General features: G+C 37.1%; 1 protein-coding gene across 4 annotated transcripts in view; it reads right to left on the reverse strand.

Annotated features, from left to right (window-relative positions):
* Nucleotides 1-3,436: 3,436 nt before the first annotated feature.
* BEND2 (BEN domain containing 2) overlaps nucleotides 3,437-17,180 on the reverse strand; it is a 59,833-nt gene continuing 46,089 nt past the window's right edge. For 3 of the 4 annotated variants that reach the window (XM_072956301.1, XM_072956300.1, XM_072956298.1), the window contains 5 exons: nucleotides 16,433-16,633; nucleotides 15,191-15,312; nucleotides 13,261-13,492; nucleotides 10,580-10,783; nucleotides 3,437-5,965 (listed from right to left, as the gene is read on the reverse strand). In XM_072956301.1, the coding sequence (XP_072812402.1) occupies nucleotides 5,808-5,965; nucleotides 10,580-10,783; nucleotides 13,261-13,492; nucleotides 15,191-15,312; nucleotides 16,433-16,633 (917 nt within the window). In that variant the 3' untranslated portion in view covers nucleotides 3,437-5,807. The remainder of the gene's footprint in view (nucleotides 5,966-10,579; nucleotides 10,784-13,260; nucleotides 13,493-15,190; nucleotides 15,313-16,432; nucleotides 16,634-17,180) is intronic. The other variant, XM_072956299.1, reaches the window with a different exon arrangement.

The following is a 17,180-nucleotide window of genomic DNA, read 5'->3' on the forward strand; positions in this document are numbered from 1 at the left end:
AAGAGAGGTGGCAGCTCAGTACCAGGAAGAACCCCACCTATTACCATACAATCAATGCATATGCCTCCCCGTCATTAGCCTCACCCTTAAAATCTTCCTTAATCATCCCTGGGTGAAAAGTTGATTTAGGCACTAAGTTCCAGCTTCTCCATCCTCTGGTCATTGAATAAAGCTTGCGCGGCTTGGATCTGTTTCGGTTTCCTTTTGGCTGAGCAAAGCCAAACGAAAAAAGAAACTTCTCCACTAGGCACGGGGCCTCCGCTGGGCTAGGTCCCAAGTCGGGGTCCATACGACCTAGTTTGGTAACAGAAGTATATGGAGAACTGGATAATACCTGTTTCCAGTGATTGAAAAAAAAATGAAGCGGCAGCAAACAATCCCCGCGAGCTCCAGAGGGACCTGGAAGGAGCAGAGATAGGAGCTGCTCCATCCAAACGGGTCTATTGGACAGAAAGAAGAACGGCTCTGGGCCAATGACTACAGGCTAGAAGGGACAAAGAGATACCTTAGCTGATGATGGCTAAGAAAAATGACAAGAACCTGACTCGGAAACCCTCTCCCCAGTCTTGGCACGGTGTAAGACCCCTGAAACTTAGGAGCAATTCTGAAGAAAAGGATGAAAACACCCGCCCACTGGTATTCTCCCAAACCTATCACCCTTCATGTCCTCAGTCCTCTCCTAGCAATTTTGGGGAACTCAAAAGCCTTGAGTGACTAAAGCGAAGTTTCTCCTCCCAGCGTATGGAGGCTCAAAACCTGACTGACGCCATCAAGATGGCATCATAGGTCACGCCGACGTTGCGCACCCTCACTAGAATAAGACAACACTGAGAGAACCCCAGACGGCAGGGGTGAGGCTGAAGCACTCCTGCACCATAGAGACCAAGACAGACTGTACAGAAAGGAAAGAGAGGTGGCTACACACACTGCACTGCCCCTCCCCTAGGCCAGCGCAGCGCCACACGGAGATTCCCCCGAGCCTCGGGTTCCTCAGGGGGTGGGGGTGGGGCAGCCAGATACCCCAACATCATGGGTCACTTTGTAGGAGCCCCGACTCTGGTCTCGCCTCACAGGGACAGCGGGGAAATCTGCAGTCTTGCCCACTGGGAATCTGACTGAGAAGGGGTCGAGGGGCTGCAACAACTAGCACTGGGGCCTGGGCCGACTGAGTTCCTACCTGCAGGGCCCGAGTGGTGGTAGTCCCCACAGCCGCTTCGCTTAGCCGCAGCACTCCGACCAGGGAACTCGTCGGGGTCTTCAAACGAGGACTTCTGTCGGCCCGGAAGCCTGTTTTGTCCACCCAGGCAAGGAGCTGGCGAGACCTCCTCTCGCCCCACCTCAGAGGAGCGGACCCCTGGAAGCTGCGCGGGCAGCAGCGCTGGAGCTGAGGGGGCATGGGCGAGGCTGGTAGCTTCCAGAGAGAAGGCAGTACCGGGTGCAGGGCTCCCCTGCTCCGGCCCAGGCAGGGGAATTCATTCCTAACCGAGACTGAGAGTCGCCCCCGGCCCACCCGCCTGCAAAGCCGGAAGTGACCCGCCGTCCCGCCTGGGCGAGGGAGCTAAAATGTAGCCCCGCCCACAGTGACTCCCGGGGGAGGGGGTATTGGGCCAGAGGGGCTTGCCAGATCCTCTGGAAGCTGTATAATCAAAATAGAAAAATAAAAGTAGTATTTCTTCACAACACTGTAAAATGATTATGAATCAATAAAAAATGTAAAAAAAAATATATATTATAAACGGCAGCATTGGAACATCACCTATTGCAGTATTCCTGCCAAAGATGTTTAACCTGAGTCTAATTATCAGAAAACAATCAGATACAAATTGAAGGACATTGGGGCAGGAAGGGTAAGGCAGAACCTGACGTAGGCTCTTCAAAAATGGCAGTGTCATGAAAGGCAAAATAAGCCTACTTAAATGTTCTAGACCAAAGGAGACAACCAAGTGCGCTGGAAGAGCCTCAACAGGACTCTGGATCCAAAAGTAAACACCTGGAAAGAACATTTACTAGGACACCTGGGGATATTTGCATGTGGATTGTACATTAATCATCTTTCATAATGGGTAAACTTCCTGAGTTTGATCATTGTACTGTGGTTATGTAGGGGAATGTCCTTGTTCTCAGACGATACATGCTGAAATATTTAGAAATATAAGTGTCCTATCTACAATTTTCAAATAGTCAAAAAAAAAAACACCTCTATATATATGTGTGTGTGTGTGTGTGTGTGAAATTGAACTGTAATCTGGGCTATGAAAAAGCCACTTTTCTGTGATGAGCTCAGATATGGATTTACAGGGATTATTTATGCTAAGAGACCCTAGCAGGGGCTGCCAGTAAATTGTGGTAATTTGGCCTTTGGTAATTTGGTTTGAAAGAGAGAAAGAACACAAATGTGACCAAAATGTTAACAACTGGTGACTATAGATGAAAGGTACATAGGTGTCCATAATATAACGCCAGGTGCCATTGTCAACAATGCAATTCTCTAAAATATATGAAAAGTGAAAAAAAAATATTACAGTCAACTTATAAGTGGTACTCGTTTAATTCATTTTACCCACTTATAAGGCTGCTTTTAAGGGGCTGAATTTAGACCATTGATTATAAACATAATGGAAGGCTGGTGCATGTAGAGAGCAATCTGGGTATGTGATAAGAGACTGCTGGGTATTTAAGGTTTAAAAAAAAAAAACTTGACAGATGACCCAACCAGCATCCCCAAATTAATATTAATAATAAAAACTGCAATTATGTAAGTAAAAACAAAAAAAAAAGTATTTCTTGCCCACTTGTTTTTGGTGTACTGAGATTTGTACCTGTCACCCATCGATCTCCCAAATGAATTTTACTAATTATTTGAGATTACCAATTTTTATGTCTCAAAGTGGATGAGATTCTTCATCATGGTAAAAAAAAATTCATTGCAAATTTAACATATTGTGAGTCAAAATAAGTTAAGAGTGAAGGAAGGAGTGGTAAACGCTTTACTCCTACAAAAGAGTGAATGTGGTTAGATTGCCCCTGTTGTAGAATGCTGCAGAGATATTTCTTTACCAGATGTGGATATAAACTATAAAGAAAAGTGAAAACCATAGTTGAAAACCGAAGTCTTGCTGGCCAAAATTAAATATTGCCATATATTTTAAAAATATTAAAGTATAAAATAATATGCTTTAGTAACACGTATTTTATCCAGGAAGGACAAAACACTTCCAGTTTTCAACACCCTTACAATTACACCCACAATGGTAAATTATGGTTACTGGGTGAGACTATTCTGTTTTGCTTATCAAGCAAGAAAGCAAAAATTCTAACTGCCACATTTATGAAACTGGCTGGAAAATGTTATCATTAAATAAAAAAAAACACTATAGATAACATTAGTAAAAGTTCCATAAAATAACTACGTTAAAAAAAACCCCAAGCATCTGTATTAAGAATTTTGAAAATGTTTATTTATTGTATTTATTTGGAAAACAAAACAATATACTAAAGATAAATTTATCAAAAACAAGTCTTATGAACAGGCATTTAAAATGTTTAACATTGAACTAATACAGTAATAGAATTAACCTGTGAAATGTTAAAGATAGAAAAGGTGGGATTTTGTTCAAATAAGATCTGAAACACCTTTATGAAATTTATTTTGCTCAATCAGTGTGATTTTGAAGAAGTTATGTGTACATTATTATGACTCAAACTGTAGGGACAATTTTAAACACTTTTTAAAGAAAATAAAGCATTCTAAACATGCTATCCAGTACAGTAGCCACTATCTACGTGTGGTAATTTAAATTTAATTTTTAATTAGCTAAAAACGAGATACAATTTAAATTTTAGTGCCTCAGTGTAACTAGCCACATCTCAAGTGCTCAAAGGAACATGTGGCTAGACACTACCAATACTGGACAACATAAAATTATAGAATACTACCAACATGGTGGAAAGTTCTGTTAGACAAAGCTGGTCTAGTAACTTATATAAGCAACCACCATAATAAAGTTAACCATATAAACCTTGAAAAACTTCTGCAAATATGAAGTTTTTGTTTTTGTAATTTTGCTTCTAATCCGGGGAATATGTCAGATACCACAAAATACAAATCAAATTTGAAATCTGCATGTACAATTTGAAACTTAATCTTGCCTAGGATATAATTTTACTTTGCCATATTAACTCTGTTACTAGTAGTTTGTAAAATTATCTGTGAAACTGAATGGTGAAGCCAAAGACTAACTTAGATGAATTACTCTCAAGTTAAAAATCTGGAAGATTTTTTAGCTTGAATTATCTATTTTTAAGACCACTGTAGGCAGGGCCTAAACATATATAGATATACATAGAACTACTGTAGTTTTATTAAGCTAAAGGCAACTAAAGCAAATTATTTGTTTGGAGAAGAGTCTTAAAAGTTAAATCTTATATCTCTATAAAACTATACTGTATTTCACTAAAATACTCTAAAAGTTGGATTTAATCTTCAAAATATGTATCATATGAAAATATGTATCTATTCTACCAACTGATCACATAACACCATCTTAAACTATCTCTGCTTAGCTTACTGTTCCTTCTCTACATCTGTGAGTGTTTCTTTTCTGTTACAGTCTCTGGTTAGTTGTATTTTTTAGATTCCACATGTAAGAGATATCTTTCTTACGGTATGTCTTTCTCTGTCTGTCTTATTTAACTCAACAAAATGCCCTCCAACTCCATCCATGCTGTATGCTGGAAAATACATTTTAAATCAGCTGTACTTAATTAAAAAGCAACCAACCAACCAACCAACCCATTTAAAATATGGGCGGAAGAACTAACAGACATTTGTACAAAAGTGGAAATGTAGATGGCCAAAAAGAATATGAAAAGTTCCTCCACATCCCTAATATCAGGGAAATGCAAATCCAAATCACCATCTCACAACTGTCAGTATGGCCATCAAAAAGAACACAAGGAACTAATGTCGCAAAAATGTGGGGGAAAGTTTTTTCTTTCTTTTGGTCTTTTCTAATGGTTTGAGACTAAAGGAACTTCAACAAAGTCTCCTGATACAATTTTCTATGTTGACTCTTAGTAAACTTGTGTGATAAAATATTATCAGGAAGTAGTTAAAAGAATTCTGTTCTTATCAGGAGTAAATCAAAAGAACGTAAGTCTCATCTCTGGAAAGCTTACGTCAAACAATATGAAGTCAATCATATGAATCCCCTACTGATAGATATATAAGAAAGCAGCATGGATGTTTTGGTTATATGTAAACCATAACACTCTTCTGAATCAGTATAGCTTAACCTAAGCTCTGTAGTGACAATTCACTTGACAATATTGAGTGTCTGTTACCTGTAAGTTCCTACGCTCAGCATTATGGTTTGCCTATCCAAAAATGGCTCACTACCTCACTGCCTGTATCTGTGTCACTGACACTCAGATTTCATCTGCCATTAAGAGATAAATGTGCTATTCTCATTCTTCATTAAAACAGCAATGAAAACTATCTTTTTACTACCATTCCCTTATTCACAGCTTCTTATCAGAATACTGCCCATCACTTTGCTCATGGGATAAAACATTACACATCTTCCTAATGCAATTCCGCCTCCCTTGTAGGCAGACAAAGAACAGTGGCTATTTCTTTAGGTGTGAATGCAGAACTACAAAGCCACTACAACAGGCTAATTTTGGAATTATAACTCAAGAAACTTAAATGATGATGCAAAAGACACAAAAGTAAAAAGAAAAATCCAGATGGCTGACATTCAGGTACTTCAGTGAGCTAAGTCAGTATCTCTTGGCTCTGACTCTGTTCACGAGGTCGTTGTCGGAGGCGACTGTGATTTAGATGTAGAATTCCTGAGGTGATATCTAAGACTACGGATACAACTATTGATAGCTGTCACACACAATTTCCAGTCACGTCCAGTTTCCGATAGATCAGAAGCCGGGTAGATGTCTTGGAGAAACTCTGGTGGTAAAGTTCCAAAATATAATAGTTACTTAGAAATCACTTCTCAGAGAAATGAATTTATTTAACCTTAAAGCTATTGCTGTGTCTGTGAAAGGGTCATTAAGACTTTAATTAATTAAAACACATAGACTATCGCTATCATTAAGTTAGCTAAACAAATCTTTTCATCTGAAAGGATAATAATATGAAATAGCACCATTCTTAAATCATACACAAAAAGAACAACAATATCGCATACTCTTACTACATAAGCAGAATGGAAACCCTCTGCTCTCTTTGGTACCCAATGTAAACTTCTCTCATTCTTAAATTTATCAAACACATATCTAGCACGTTATTCATTGTATCAAATAGAAACATGCTAATAAGTCTCTGTAACATACTAGAGGCTGTAGTGTCTTTCATACTTTTAGAGGCAAGAAGCTAAATTTTTTGGTACTGCTTGGTTTATCTCAGACAAAAGGAATGAGAGTCTTTAGATCTTGCAGTTAGATGACAACTTCCGAAACAGAAGGTTACAGAGCAACATAGCTCAAGGAGCACTTTTAGAGAAAGTGGGAGGACAAAGGAAAAAGTGGGGAAGAGAGGTGTTAACTAGAAGAGCAGAGCTGCCCTTGGATACTTTTTTAGGTAATTTCCTAAGTACCTTTGAGCTGTTAGAAAATGATCTGGCAATCACTACAGGCCAGCGTTAGTTGGCTACATTAATCTCATTTGTCTTTTGATAAGACTAATAGACTGGGAAATCAGGACTATGCCATAAACACGGCGTATATCCAAATTTTTTAGCAAGGCATGTGACAAAGTTAAAAAGCTTTCATACTCAGGCTAATTAATAGATCAGCGGTAGCCTGGAAGTGGGCTTTTAGTGGTATGTCACTGGATTCAGTATCAAGCTCTATCCTGCTGCCCATTTTTATTAACAAAAGAGAAGCTATGGAAAGCAGGCTTGTTCCATCTTCCAATGACAGCAAAATTGGGACAGATAACTAATAGACTGGAAGATGAATACAGTACCTGCAAAGCTTTCAACAGGCTGCAACAAGGAGCCTAAATTGCTTGGTGTTTCCCAAAATGTATTCTCTGAAACACTAGTCATTAAAAGAAGTTTCCCTGGGGTGGGGCAAAGATTCTGGTTGTGCAAATAAGAAATGCTTAACTCCAGAGTTAGCCTCCACTGAAAAATCCCACAGTAAAGAGACATGCTGATTCAAAGATGGCAAATGGAGATTTGGTGGGGCACGAGAATGAGGGGGGTGGCAACACATAAGACCACAGAGGGTCAGGACTATGGAGATCTGGGCAGGCTTGACAGCTAAAGGCATTCAAAGCATGTTTTAAAACAGAGTTAAATGAAACAGGTCTATGGACTGAGGCCCTTAGGGTGCCAGATCAAGATCTTGCCTAGCCATTTGTCTAAAAAGCACTTTATTCATGAAGTGCTTATTAACATTCAGCTGTCTTTAGGAAACATAGTTTGGGGAATGCTGCTCTACACTAAAAGGATAAAATGCAGGAGGTATAAATATAAAATCCAATATTTACATTAAAAAATACTAGCAATATAAATAGGAACAGCCTAAATACTAACAACAGAAGTACTGGATAGTGAAACACTATAGAATTTAAAGACTCTTTCATTCAAAAAAAAAAGTTAAAAACTAAAATTGAAAAAAAAAAAAGAAGTACTGGATAAATGTCAGTATATAAAAAAAAGAGCCAGGAGTTTTAGTTGACCAAGTTTTAAAATAAGAAGTGCCATTTTAGGCTGTATTAACAGCCTAATAGGTAATAGTACTATTGTATTCTGGGTTAACTTGAGCACATATGAACTTAGTCACTAAATCAGATCATGAAGAATTAGGAAAATATTTATGAGGAATTACTGAATGAAATGGGGATATTTAACTGTAAAAGTGTAAGATTTTTGAGGGAAAAAGTTGGGAATAACACTTATTCTCCAATTCTCATGCTTCCATGTAGTGAGATCTCTAAATGGGAAAGTCTGGAAGAACTGGGCATGTTTGATTCAAAAATAAAGCTGATATTTTAATCTCCACCTACCAGGTTCTAGTGGCTGTCTCCTACTTGGTTCTGAACTTGAAAGTGGGAGAAGAGGGTATATCTATCTCCTAACGCATACAGCAGAAAGAAATAGCTGTATTTAAATACTTGAAGGCCTATCATGTGAAAAGTGGTTAGAGCTACGCTATTTAGCTCTGGAAGCGATGAGTAGGACAAATGTGCATTACTCGCAGGGAGGTAAATGTTGAGTCACCTGAAGGAAGAACTCTCTCACAAATTAGAGCCCTTTTAAAATGAAGTGGATTGCCATTAATAGAAGTGTTCAAGCCAAGGGGAGGCAACTATATGCCAAAGCTGAGCTAGGAACTGCTCTGAATGAAAAGCTGTATCAGAGAACCTGTAATGTACTTCCCGTCGCTAAGATTTTACAGTTCTGTAATATTCAAAAATGGATGGGAGTGTGCAGGAGTAAGGGCTGTTTGCTGATTGCAAATCTGCAGCCTACTAACTTTCTCCATATGAGCCATTCTCTAAAGAGACCTTAAGTGATACTGAACTCTCAGAGAGCATCACGTAATAGTTTCTTATATGAAATCAATACCTTTGGCTATGGACATATTTACCTTTGATTACTAATTTCCAGAAGAGTTCCCCCCAAGTAATAAAATCTTATGATAAGAAGTGATGTTACAATAGAGTAATAATCTGGTTTACCAATTGCTGATACCATCAATCAGCAGTTAAAATACACAAATTAGATCTCAAAAACATAATGTTGGGTGATAAAAATTTTTTTCAAAAGGATACATACTATATCCCCATTTATGCACATTAAAACAACTACAGAACAATATTATATATCAACATAGGTAGCAAAAGTGTAAAATATGCATGGGAATGATATATCCAACTCCAAGACTATGATTACTTTTAAGGAGAAAGACGGGAAACAGATGATGTGATGGAGTTTCAGTGACATCAGTAATGATTTACTATTTTTAAAAAACCTGGGGCACAAAAGGCAAAATATCTATATCCATGCTGGGTAAACAGGTGTTAATTTATTACTATATTATTTTTTATACATTTCTATATGCTTTAAATAGCTTATACTGAACCAATACTTCTAAAGAAGTTATGTTAGAGGCTATAAAGCCCAGTTCTCTTACTAGTGCAGGAATTTCCTCACATCTCTGGTCACTCAGCCTTTGCTCTGACATTTTCATTCTCCAAGTTCATTCTGTCCTTGTATTAAAGTAAAATATGCTTTCCTGTCAGCTTCTCCTCCTTGGGCCTGGCTCTGCACCCCCAGGACAATGATGATTCTACTGTATTCTCTCTGCTGAAATAACTTACATGGCTGCCCTTCAACAAAGGAGTAGAACTTTGAGTCTTACGGGAAATTTGTTAAAATACGTCCTATGTGGATAGTATGTCAAATTCATGCTGAATATTTTTTATTACAAAAGACATATTCTTGATTTGTAATATAACTTAATAAGGAATAAAAAAATGAAATAGAATAATACCTTTCGTCCACTTTAAAGGAACTAATGTATTGCAGACATTAAAGAACTATGGAAGTCACCTTTTCCCCCTCACTTAAAAAAATTTTTTTCTTTAGAAAGACATTATTTCTTCTATAAAAGAAATAGAAAGTTTCATTTCCAACTGGCTACAAACTCTGTGTTCGTCTTTTACTATAAGGTAAGAGGAATTGGGTTTTGGTTTTTTGCGTGATGAGTTAGCTCAGTGATGTTCAAAGTGCAAATTGTGACCAATTACTAAGTTGTAAAATCAGTGATAGCAGCACTTTAAAAAGTGTAATAGAATAGAAAAGATCGGAATATAATTCTCATAGAAAAACTAGGTATTGTTTGTGAAACTTTTGCCTCATTAAAAAAATCACACATATATACTGAGTAACACTGAAAAATGTATTTCTTACTATGGGTTACAGTAAAAAAAAAAGTTTGAAAACAACTGGATTAGATGATAGCAAATGCTTACAAAAGGTGCTGTAAGTCAGGTTTCTTTAGTCTGAAATACAAGTGTGAACTATGTCTTTGCTGGTACTAGGGACACAAGTAAGAAATATTCTGCATCCTGCTTCATCTAAATTTAAGATTTCACAGAATAGCTTCTGGAAGCTTTATTATTTCAGCTATTTATGTCATAGATAAAAACTATACTATGCTCATGTGCACAAGAAAAAACTTGCAAATTAATCTGCTGTGCTATTGTTGACACTTCTGCAAACTGACAAAGCCCAGCAGTTTCAACCTTGATCCTCAGTAAATGAAGGTGTTTGAGTTTCTGTATGTCTGGCAGTCCATACCAGGAGCCACAGTCAATAATGCCTTTCCTGTTCTAATAATGCCACTCAAGACAGAGCAATTAGCCCTGAGAACCCAAATGCAAAGAGAATCACATTCATGGACCTACTCCCTGTTATACCCTAATGAAGGAATTAGTAGAAAAGCTCCCTCTCCTCAGAACAAACACAGACTGAATGAATTTTTCTTTCTGTCCTTCTCTAACACAATTTGCTATTATTTATTCTCACATATTCAACATGTAACAAACCTCGGAGAGCATTAATCTTATTGGAGTCAAGGGCGAACACGCCACGCCCCAACGTGCCATAGACGTTACTTTGTATCAGGATTTCCTCTGTGAACAGGTTGCGAATAAGGTATCTGGCTGACAGCTCTGGGCAAGACTTCTGTTTTGCTATATTCAGTACCAGTTTTGGCAACTGTATATTTCTACATGGATTTCCAAGATATTCTAGAAGCAAAAGAGAAAGAAGATGTCAGTTTTTGTGGCCGTTGTTAGGTTCAAGTTTTTTAAAAGGCTGTTAACAGAAAAGTTGATTTTTCTGAACAGTAAGGCTCAAGAATCTGAGAGGTTAAAAAAAATTCAAGCCTTAAGTTTTTAGTGTTATCGTGATAGCAGGAGAAATGAGACAGCAGTCACTGCTGATGTGATTACACGTGCTCTAATCGTTCAAGAGGCCGATTCAATATTCTGCTACCTTTTAAAGTATTTAAGTTTTAACATTACATTTGGTAACAAATTCTCAGTAATTTTATTTATTTTTGTTTGTTTTGTCCTTTTTTGGTGAGGGTGTAATTAGGCTTTATTTACTTAGTTTTAATGAAGGTACTGGGGATTGAACCCAGGACCCTGTGCATGCTAAACATGTACTCTACCACTGAGCTATACACTCCTGCGCCCAGTAATTTTAATAAACTGTTTTCCTACTTACAAAAAAGGCTTTTTCAAAATTAAGGACCATGATTCTTACAAAAGTATTTATAATTTTTAACATGTAGGTTTTCTATTTGGTATTAAACTCATCATCAACAAACTCATCTTAAAATATCATATTTTAAATAACTTATTTGAACTGTAAAATAAATTTTAGGCCTGTTTTTATTTCTCAACTAATCATTTCTCTTCAGTCCATAGTGATTCAAATTCACCATACTTAAAAAATATTATAGTGTAAATATAACAAAGAATTACTTGTTGAAGAAAATACATTAGACAAATATAATATGATTCTTACAAGTTAACCAACACATTTTTCATCTTGGATGTTCCATCATTTAATGGGTGACAGTACAAATTGCTGAATCCCCCAGATCTAACAGTTAACAAGAGAGATTAAATTATTTTAAAAATTCACTCAGTGGGCCCAAAGACTTAACATCTGTAAGATTAATCAAGCAATATTTATTATCAAGAGTCAGAAAAAAGTTAATACTCTTCAACCTGGTGATTTGAATTCAGAGAACCTAACAAGAAAAGAATCAAAAATATGTACAAAGCTATATGAATGAAGATTGTTTTTGGCAGCATGTTTGCATGATTGATAATCTCCTCCAAAATATCCTCAAACAAAAAACAAAAACAAAACAAAATAACAACAATAACAAAAAGACGGAAGTAGTTAAATAAATTATATTATACTTACTCAATGGAATGTTATATTCCTGTTAAATACAATGGTTATGAAGATTGGAGATTTTGAGGAAAAACATATACATATCATATTTAAAAGGAGAGTAACTATATGGAGACCTTAATTCTTTAAAAAGTTCATAAGAAAAAAAACCTGAAAGATAATTTGAATGTCTGCAATAGTCTTTTAAGGTATCTTGATTGAGGAAACTTTTCTTCCCTTCTAAGTATTTTCCAATTTTTCGATGAAATGGTATAATAGAACTAAATTGTGGTGGTTTCCTGACTCATAATTTGCTTTTGTTCTGTCCCCCAATTCTAGCTGAGACAAGGTCAGAGACCTGTGACTCAAGCTCCCCAAATCAGATTCCTTCTCCTGGGAATCTGAACAGTGACAAGAGAAAACCAGAACCTAGAAATAGAAGCTACAGACACGGAACCTCAGAGATCTCAATGGACCCCAGATGCCACAGTTTGGGGGCTGCTCTGGCTCCTGTCTATGGCTCAATTTGTTATTTGCTTCTTTTAATCTAAGAGATATTCGTCCAGTGATTTTTGTTGTGGTTTAATATGACCAGAGTCTGCCTGTTTCTATGGTGTACAACCTGAACAAATACAGTAGTTACATTACGTTTTCAATGGAAAAAACAAAAAATACATTATTTAAATAATCTTGTTTGAACAGGTTCACAGGTAATATTCTCCCTAGGGTTAACATGGGGGCAAGGGAGAGACAAAACAGTTTTGCTACCTCAGGCGCCATTAAACCCCAAGAACTCACTGGGAAGCATGAGTGGCAGATGGCACTGTCACCTACGGAACCCACTGCCACTTGACACTAAGGAAGTAGGATGTGCCTCCAGCAGGCAGCAGCAAGGGCACAAAGCTCTGCAGGATGGGATTCATTAATTCACGCAAACACTCTCTATGAAGCACCTGTAATGTGCCTGGCACACAGAGAGCAAGACCCCTGAATTGCTTCTGGCCCATCCAGCTGTAGATCCTTCTCTTACCTGCGGAGAAGGGTGCCTAACCTTAGAGTTCCCACTAGTTAAATGAGTCGGCTGAGAACTGTTTCCAAAGGAAAAAGAGTAGACTTAGCTTAATGTTACAAACTATCAGTCTCAGAACTGGGTATCTACATTTCACTAATTCACTAGTACAGAGATTAAGTTGTTTAGATTTCTTATTTTGAAAAATCTTGAACATATACAAAAGCAGAAAGAATACTATAAGCCCCATAAATTCATCACCCAGATTCAACATTTATCATCAAGAGAACTTATTTTAAAACTCACCCAGTGTTTCATAAGATACCATTGAATTATCAGTGGAAGGTTCTTTAATTCCCTCAGGGAGAGCACTGATGTTCTGCTGAGAATTCCCATTTTCTCTTGTTTCTGAGACAGCTGCTTGCTGAGATAACTGGGAACTACTTTCACCACCAGAACCATTCCTTTTATCATTTGAATCTGCAGACGTTGGTCTATCGGGGTTGGTAGGGTCTTTATTGTTGTCAACAGTTTTCTGCTGAAACATAAAATTGTATCTATAAAGAAGGTCCCATAATGGGAAAATACAGACATGCTCCATCATCTACCAGGGACCCCCAGGTTTGTGGGGAAGCAATTGCTTCTAATAAGGTGGGCTGAAGCCCATGAACACTGTGTGGTATGATAAAAGCTGCCATGACTCACTGCTTCTTGGGGGACTCGGTAGTTGTCTAATGAACTGAATAACTGCTGACACAAAATAAGTGATAAATAAATATTTCATAAATAAATGAATAAGTGAGTTTCTCAAAAATAACAACTTTTTGTTTTTTTTAAATGTTTTTGTTCTCTCTTTCCCCAGTGGTCTTCAAATCTGGTTGCATATTTAAACATTTGAATTGCCCTAGGGATCTTGGTTTTTTTTAAAGCTGTGCTGGGGTCCCACTCATGGCAAATTCAACTAGAATCTCTGTTGGAGGGAGTGGGAGAGCTCAGGCATTAATAATTTTTTAAAAAGGATCTCACACATTTCTAATATATACCTAGAGCTGACAACCACTGCTCTAGGTTGCAGCTTCTCAAAGTTCAGTGTACACACAAATCACCTGTGGGGTCTTGCTAAAATGCAAATTTTGCCTCAGTGAATCTGGTGTGGAACTCAAGACTCCACATTTCTCACAAGCTTTCCAGAGTTGCTGTTGCTGGTCCGCGGACCCACTTTGAGTGGTGAGGACCTATCCCTCTCCTAATCAAGTACACAGCAGGCACTTGGCAGATGCTGCTTCTCTTCTGACGCCTAAGCAAATATGCAAATTACCATTTTCCAGGCAGTATCATAATTTTACATTCAAATGTTTAGGGTGCAATTCTGTAGGATATAAAAGGGAATGTGAAAAATAAGCAGATTTGGTTTCATACAGATGATGCTTGAGCTATCACTGAAATCAAGTCATTCACCAGGAAAACATAAGCTCAGCTACAAACATTCTTGGCAAATAGTTTCCATAAACTTACTCTAGAGACACAAGAGTGTCACTACATGGTGAGAATAAAATGGGAGTTTTAGAGAGGTAGGTGGAAATTAGGAATTGTTGTTAAGTTAAATGCTTCATCAGGAGAAAGCAATAGACATGTCTCTCTTCCCTACTGACCCATTAGTGTTAAAAAAAAAAAAAACCTCTGATGCACTTTGAAGACAGAATGGGTAAGAGAGAAGCCAGAGTCCCACTTACCATGCAACTAAACAGAGTATAAAATATCTGTGATAGCTTAACATCATCACATGCATTATTTTCACCAGTTTCTGCCATCACTGAATGTGAACAAGTAATGAAGTACCTTCCTTTTCTCCTGTGCCATCCTTAACTACCACCAGAACAGCTAACTAGCACCACAGTCTGCTCTTTTCTGTGTTACTCAGTAGGATACTGGAAAAGATTTGCCAAATATCTTACAGCTGAAATTTTTTTCTAATATAACCCTTGGCTTCAAATAAACTAATTATAACACTATATTTGATTTATTTTATGTTTAGGATATCTTTATGGAGCAAAATGTCAAAGAGTAAAATAAACAGGCAGTATGCTTTTGAGAGAACATACCCTGCCCCTAAATTAAATAAGCAAGATTTTTAGCACATGGACTGAAGAGCCTGTATGTCATGCAGTCAGTTTGGGAGTTGTATACAGTATGCACTTATATGGTAGTGGCCATATTTAGATGAAAAAGAACTTACGAGTTTTCTTTTGGCTTCAAAACATAAATGCCAGATGAGAGCATTGATATCGGAAATACAGGCTTGCCAGTCTTTTCCATGTTCACGCAAATCATGGTTGGGAAAAACTGCTGCCAGATATTCTGAAGATAGCAGAAAGAATTCACAAAAAAATAGGGAAAAAATTAACAAAGAAACTGATGACAAGAAATTTTTTATTTAAAATACTGAAAGTTTCTATTTTTAATTATCATTCTTTCCTCTGACTCTTTTTAAGAGCTTAGAAATTCCACCTAACGAGAATGCTTTGCTGAATATCTCATTTCTTCTAATGTTCAATTCCCTAAAACACTGACCTCGGGTTTAGTGACCTGATAATGAGGTTTTGGTGCTTTAAAAAAGTTGTTTAACAAAAAGTCAACTATTTCAGGGTGCTAATGCCCTTTAATAACCCTATGGATAAATTAATACTAAAAATAGAAGGAAACCTGTAAAGAGAAAATAATTGCAAACATTATTATACCATGGTCTATTTATTTGTGCACATTACATGTCTATCTTCCCGCCAAGCTACTCACTCTGCCTAGAATATCCTTGCTATTTTCTTTACCTAGATAAGGAATCCTTCCAAATCTAGCTCGAATGTCTTATCCTTAGTAAGCCTTCCCTAATGCCCTCAAAGTAGGTGCTCTGCTCTCTGAGCTTCCACAACATTACCACACTGGGTTGGAATTGATCTGTTTCCCTGAATGTGTCCCTTTCTAGACTGTGAACCCCTTGTCAGCAGAAACACTTATTCATTATTGTATCCTTAGTGTCTATGAGTTCTAGGACCTCCATACACATTTCTGGAAGACAGGAAAGCAGGAGACTAGACTGCATTAATCATGAGATTTTATTTCTGTGTTGCCAGTTACTAGTAGTGAAATGTGTTTTATTTTCCCACTTTTCTTTTTTTTTTTTTGCTTTTTCTTTATTTTCTAGTACCAAGTTTCAGCACTGAAGAACTGACTTACTACTAACCATAAGCAACTATAATCAATAAAGCTTGTCTTATTCCACCAGTCTATGGACAAGTTTTATTCTTCAGAAGTTGATATCCATCACATACTACTAAATTGTAAAATCTGGGTTAGACAGGTGAAAAAAATTAACAGTTCTAAAAAGCTACATAGACTCCATCATTATGTCTTCAACTACCAACAACATTCATCAGATGATCAAATGATGACAAAACAAAGATTCCAAAATGACTTTACATACCTCTTATTGCAGCCATTTTGTTTGGATCCAGGGGTTGGCGGCCTTTGGAATTGACACTTACAGAGCTACTCATCAGGGTTTCTTTGGAGAACAAAATACGAACCAAGTAGCGGGCTGCAAGGTTAGGTTTGGTCTTCTTTTGTGCAGTCATCAAATGAATATCAAGTATCCTGACATTTCTTTTTGGATCACCAAGATATCCTTTAGAAATACAGGGGAAAAGTAAAATCCTTGTTTTTTCACACAAGGCTACCATGAAGTGCCCAAGAAAAACTGATTTCTAATTCACAAATTTCTACTTGAGTGAATTTTTTTCTATACTTACCTCTTCTTTTCCTTAAATGAGTCTCTTTGATGCTATATGCATAACTGTTAGTATTTTTTCACCTTTGCTAGTCTTGAATTTGCTGTGTTAAAATAATCAGTTCATTGTCTTGAAAAATTTAATTCTTAGGCCACAGGTACATATGTAAACATGTTGCTCTCAAACCCATTGCTCTCTTTTACATTCTAAAAGTACACTCACAGCTTTATTACTGAGTGAGTATATGTTCCCTGAAGACAATTTAGAAAGTATAGGTCGGTATAACTAACAAAATTTAAAAATAGTTAGCATTTATAGAGTATCTACTATGTATCAGGCACTGTGCTAAATATTTTACATCTATAAGCTCAGTTTCATTATCCTAAAAACTTATTCCCACTTAGCAGATGAAGAAACTGAGACCCAGAGAAGGTAAATTATTTG

Source organism: Vicugna pacos, chromosome X (genome assembly GCF_048564905.1).
Source record: "Vicugna pacos chromosome X, VicPac4, whole genome shotgun sequence".
NCBI lineage: Eukaryota > Metazoa > Chordata > Mammalia > Artiodactyla > Camelidae > Vicugna > Vicugna pacos.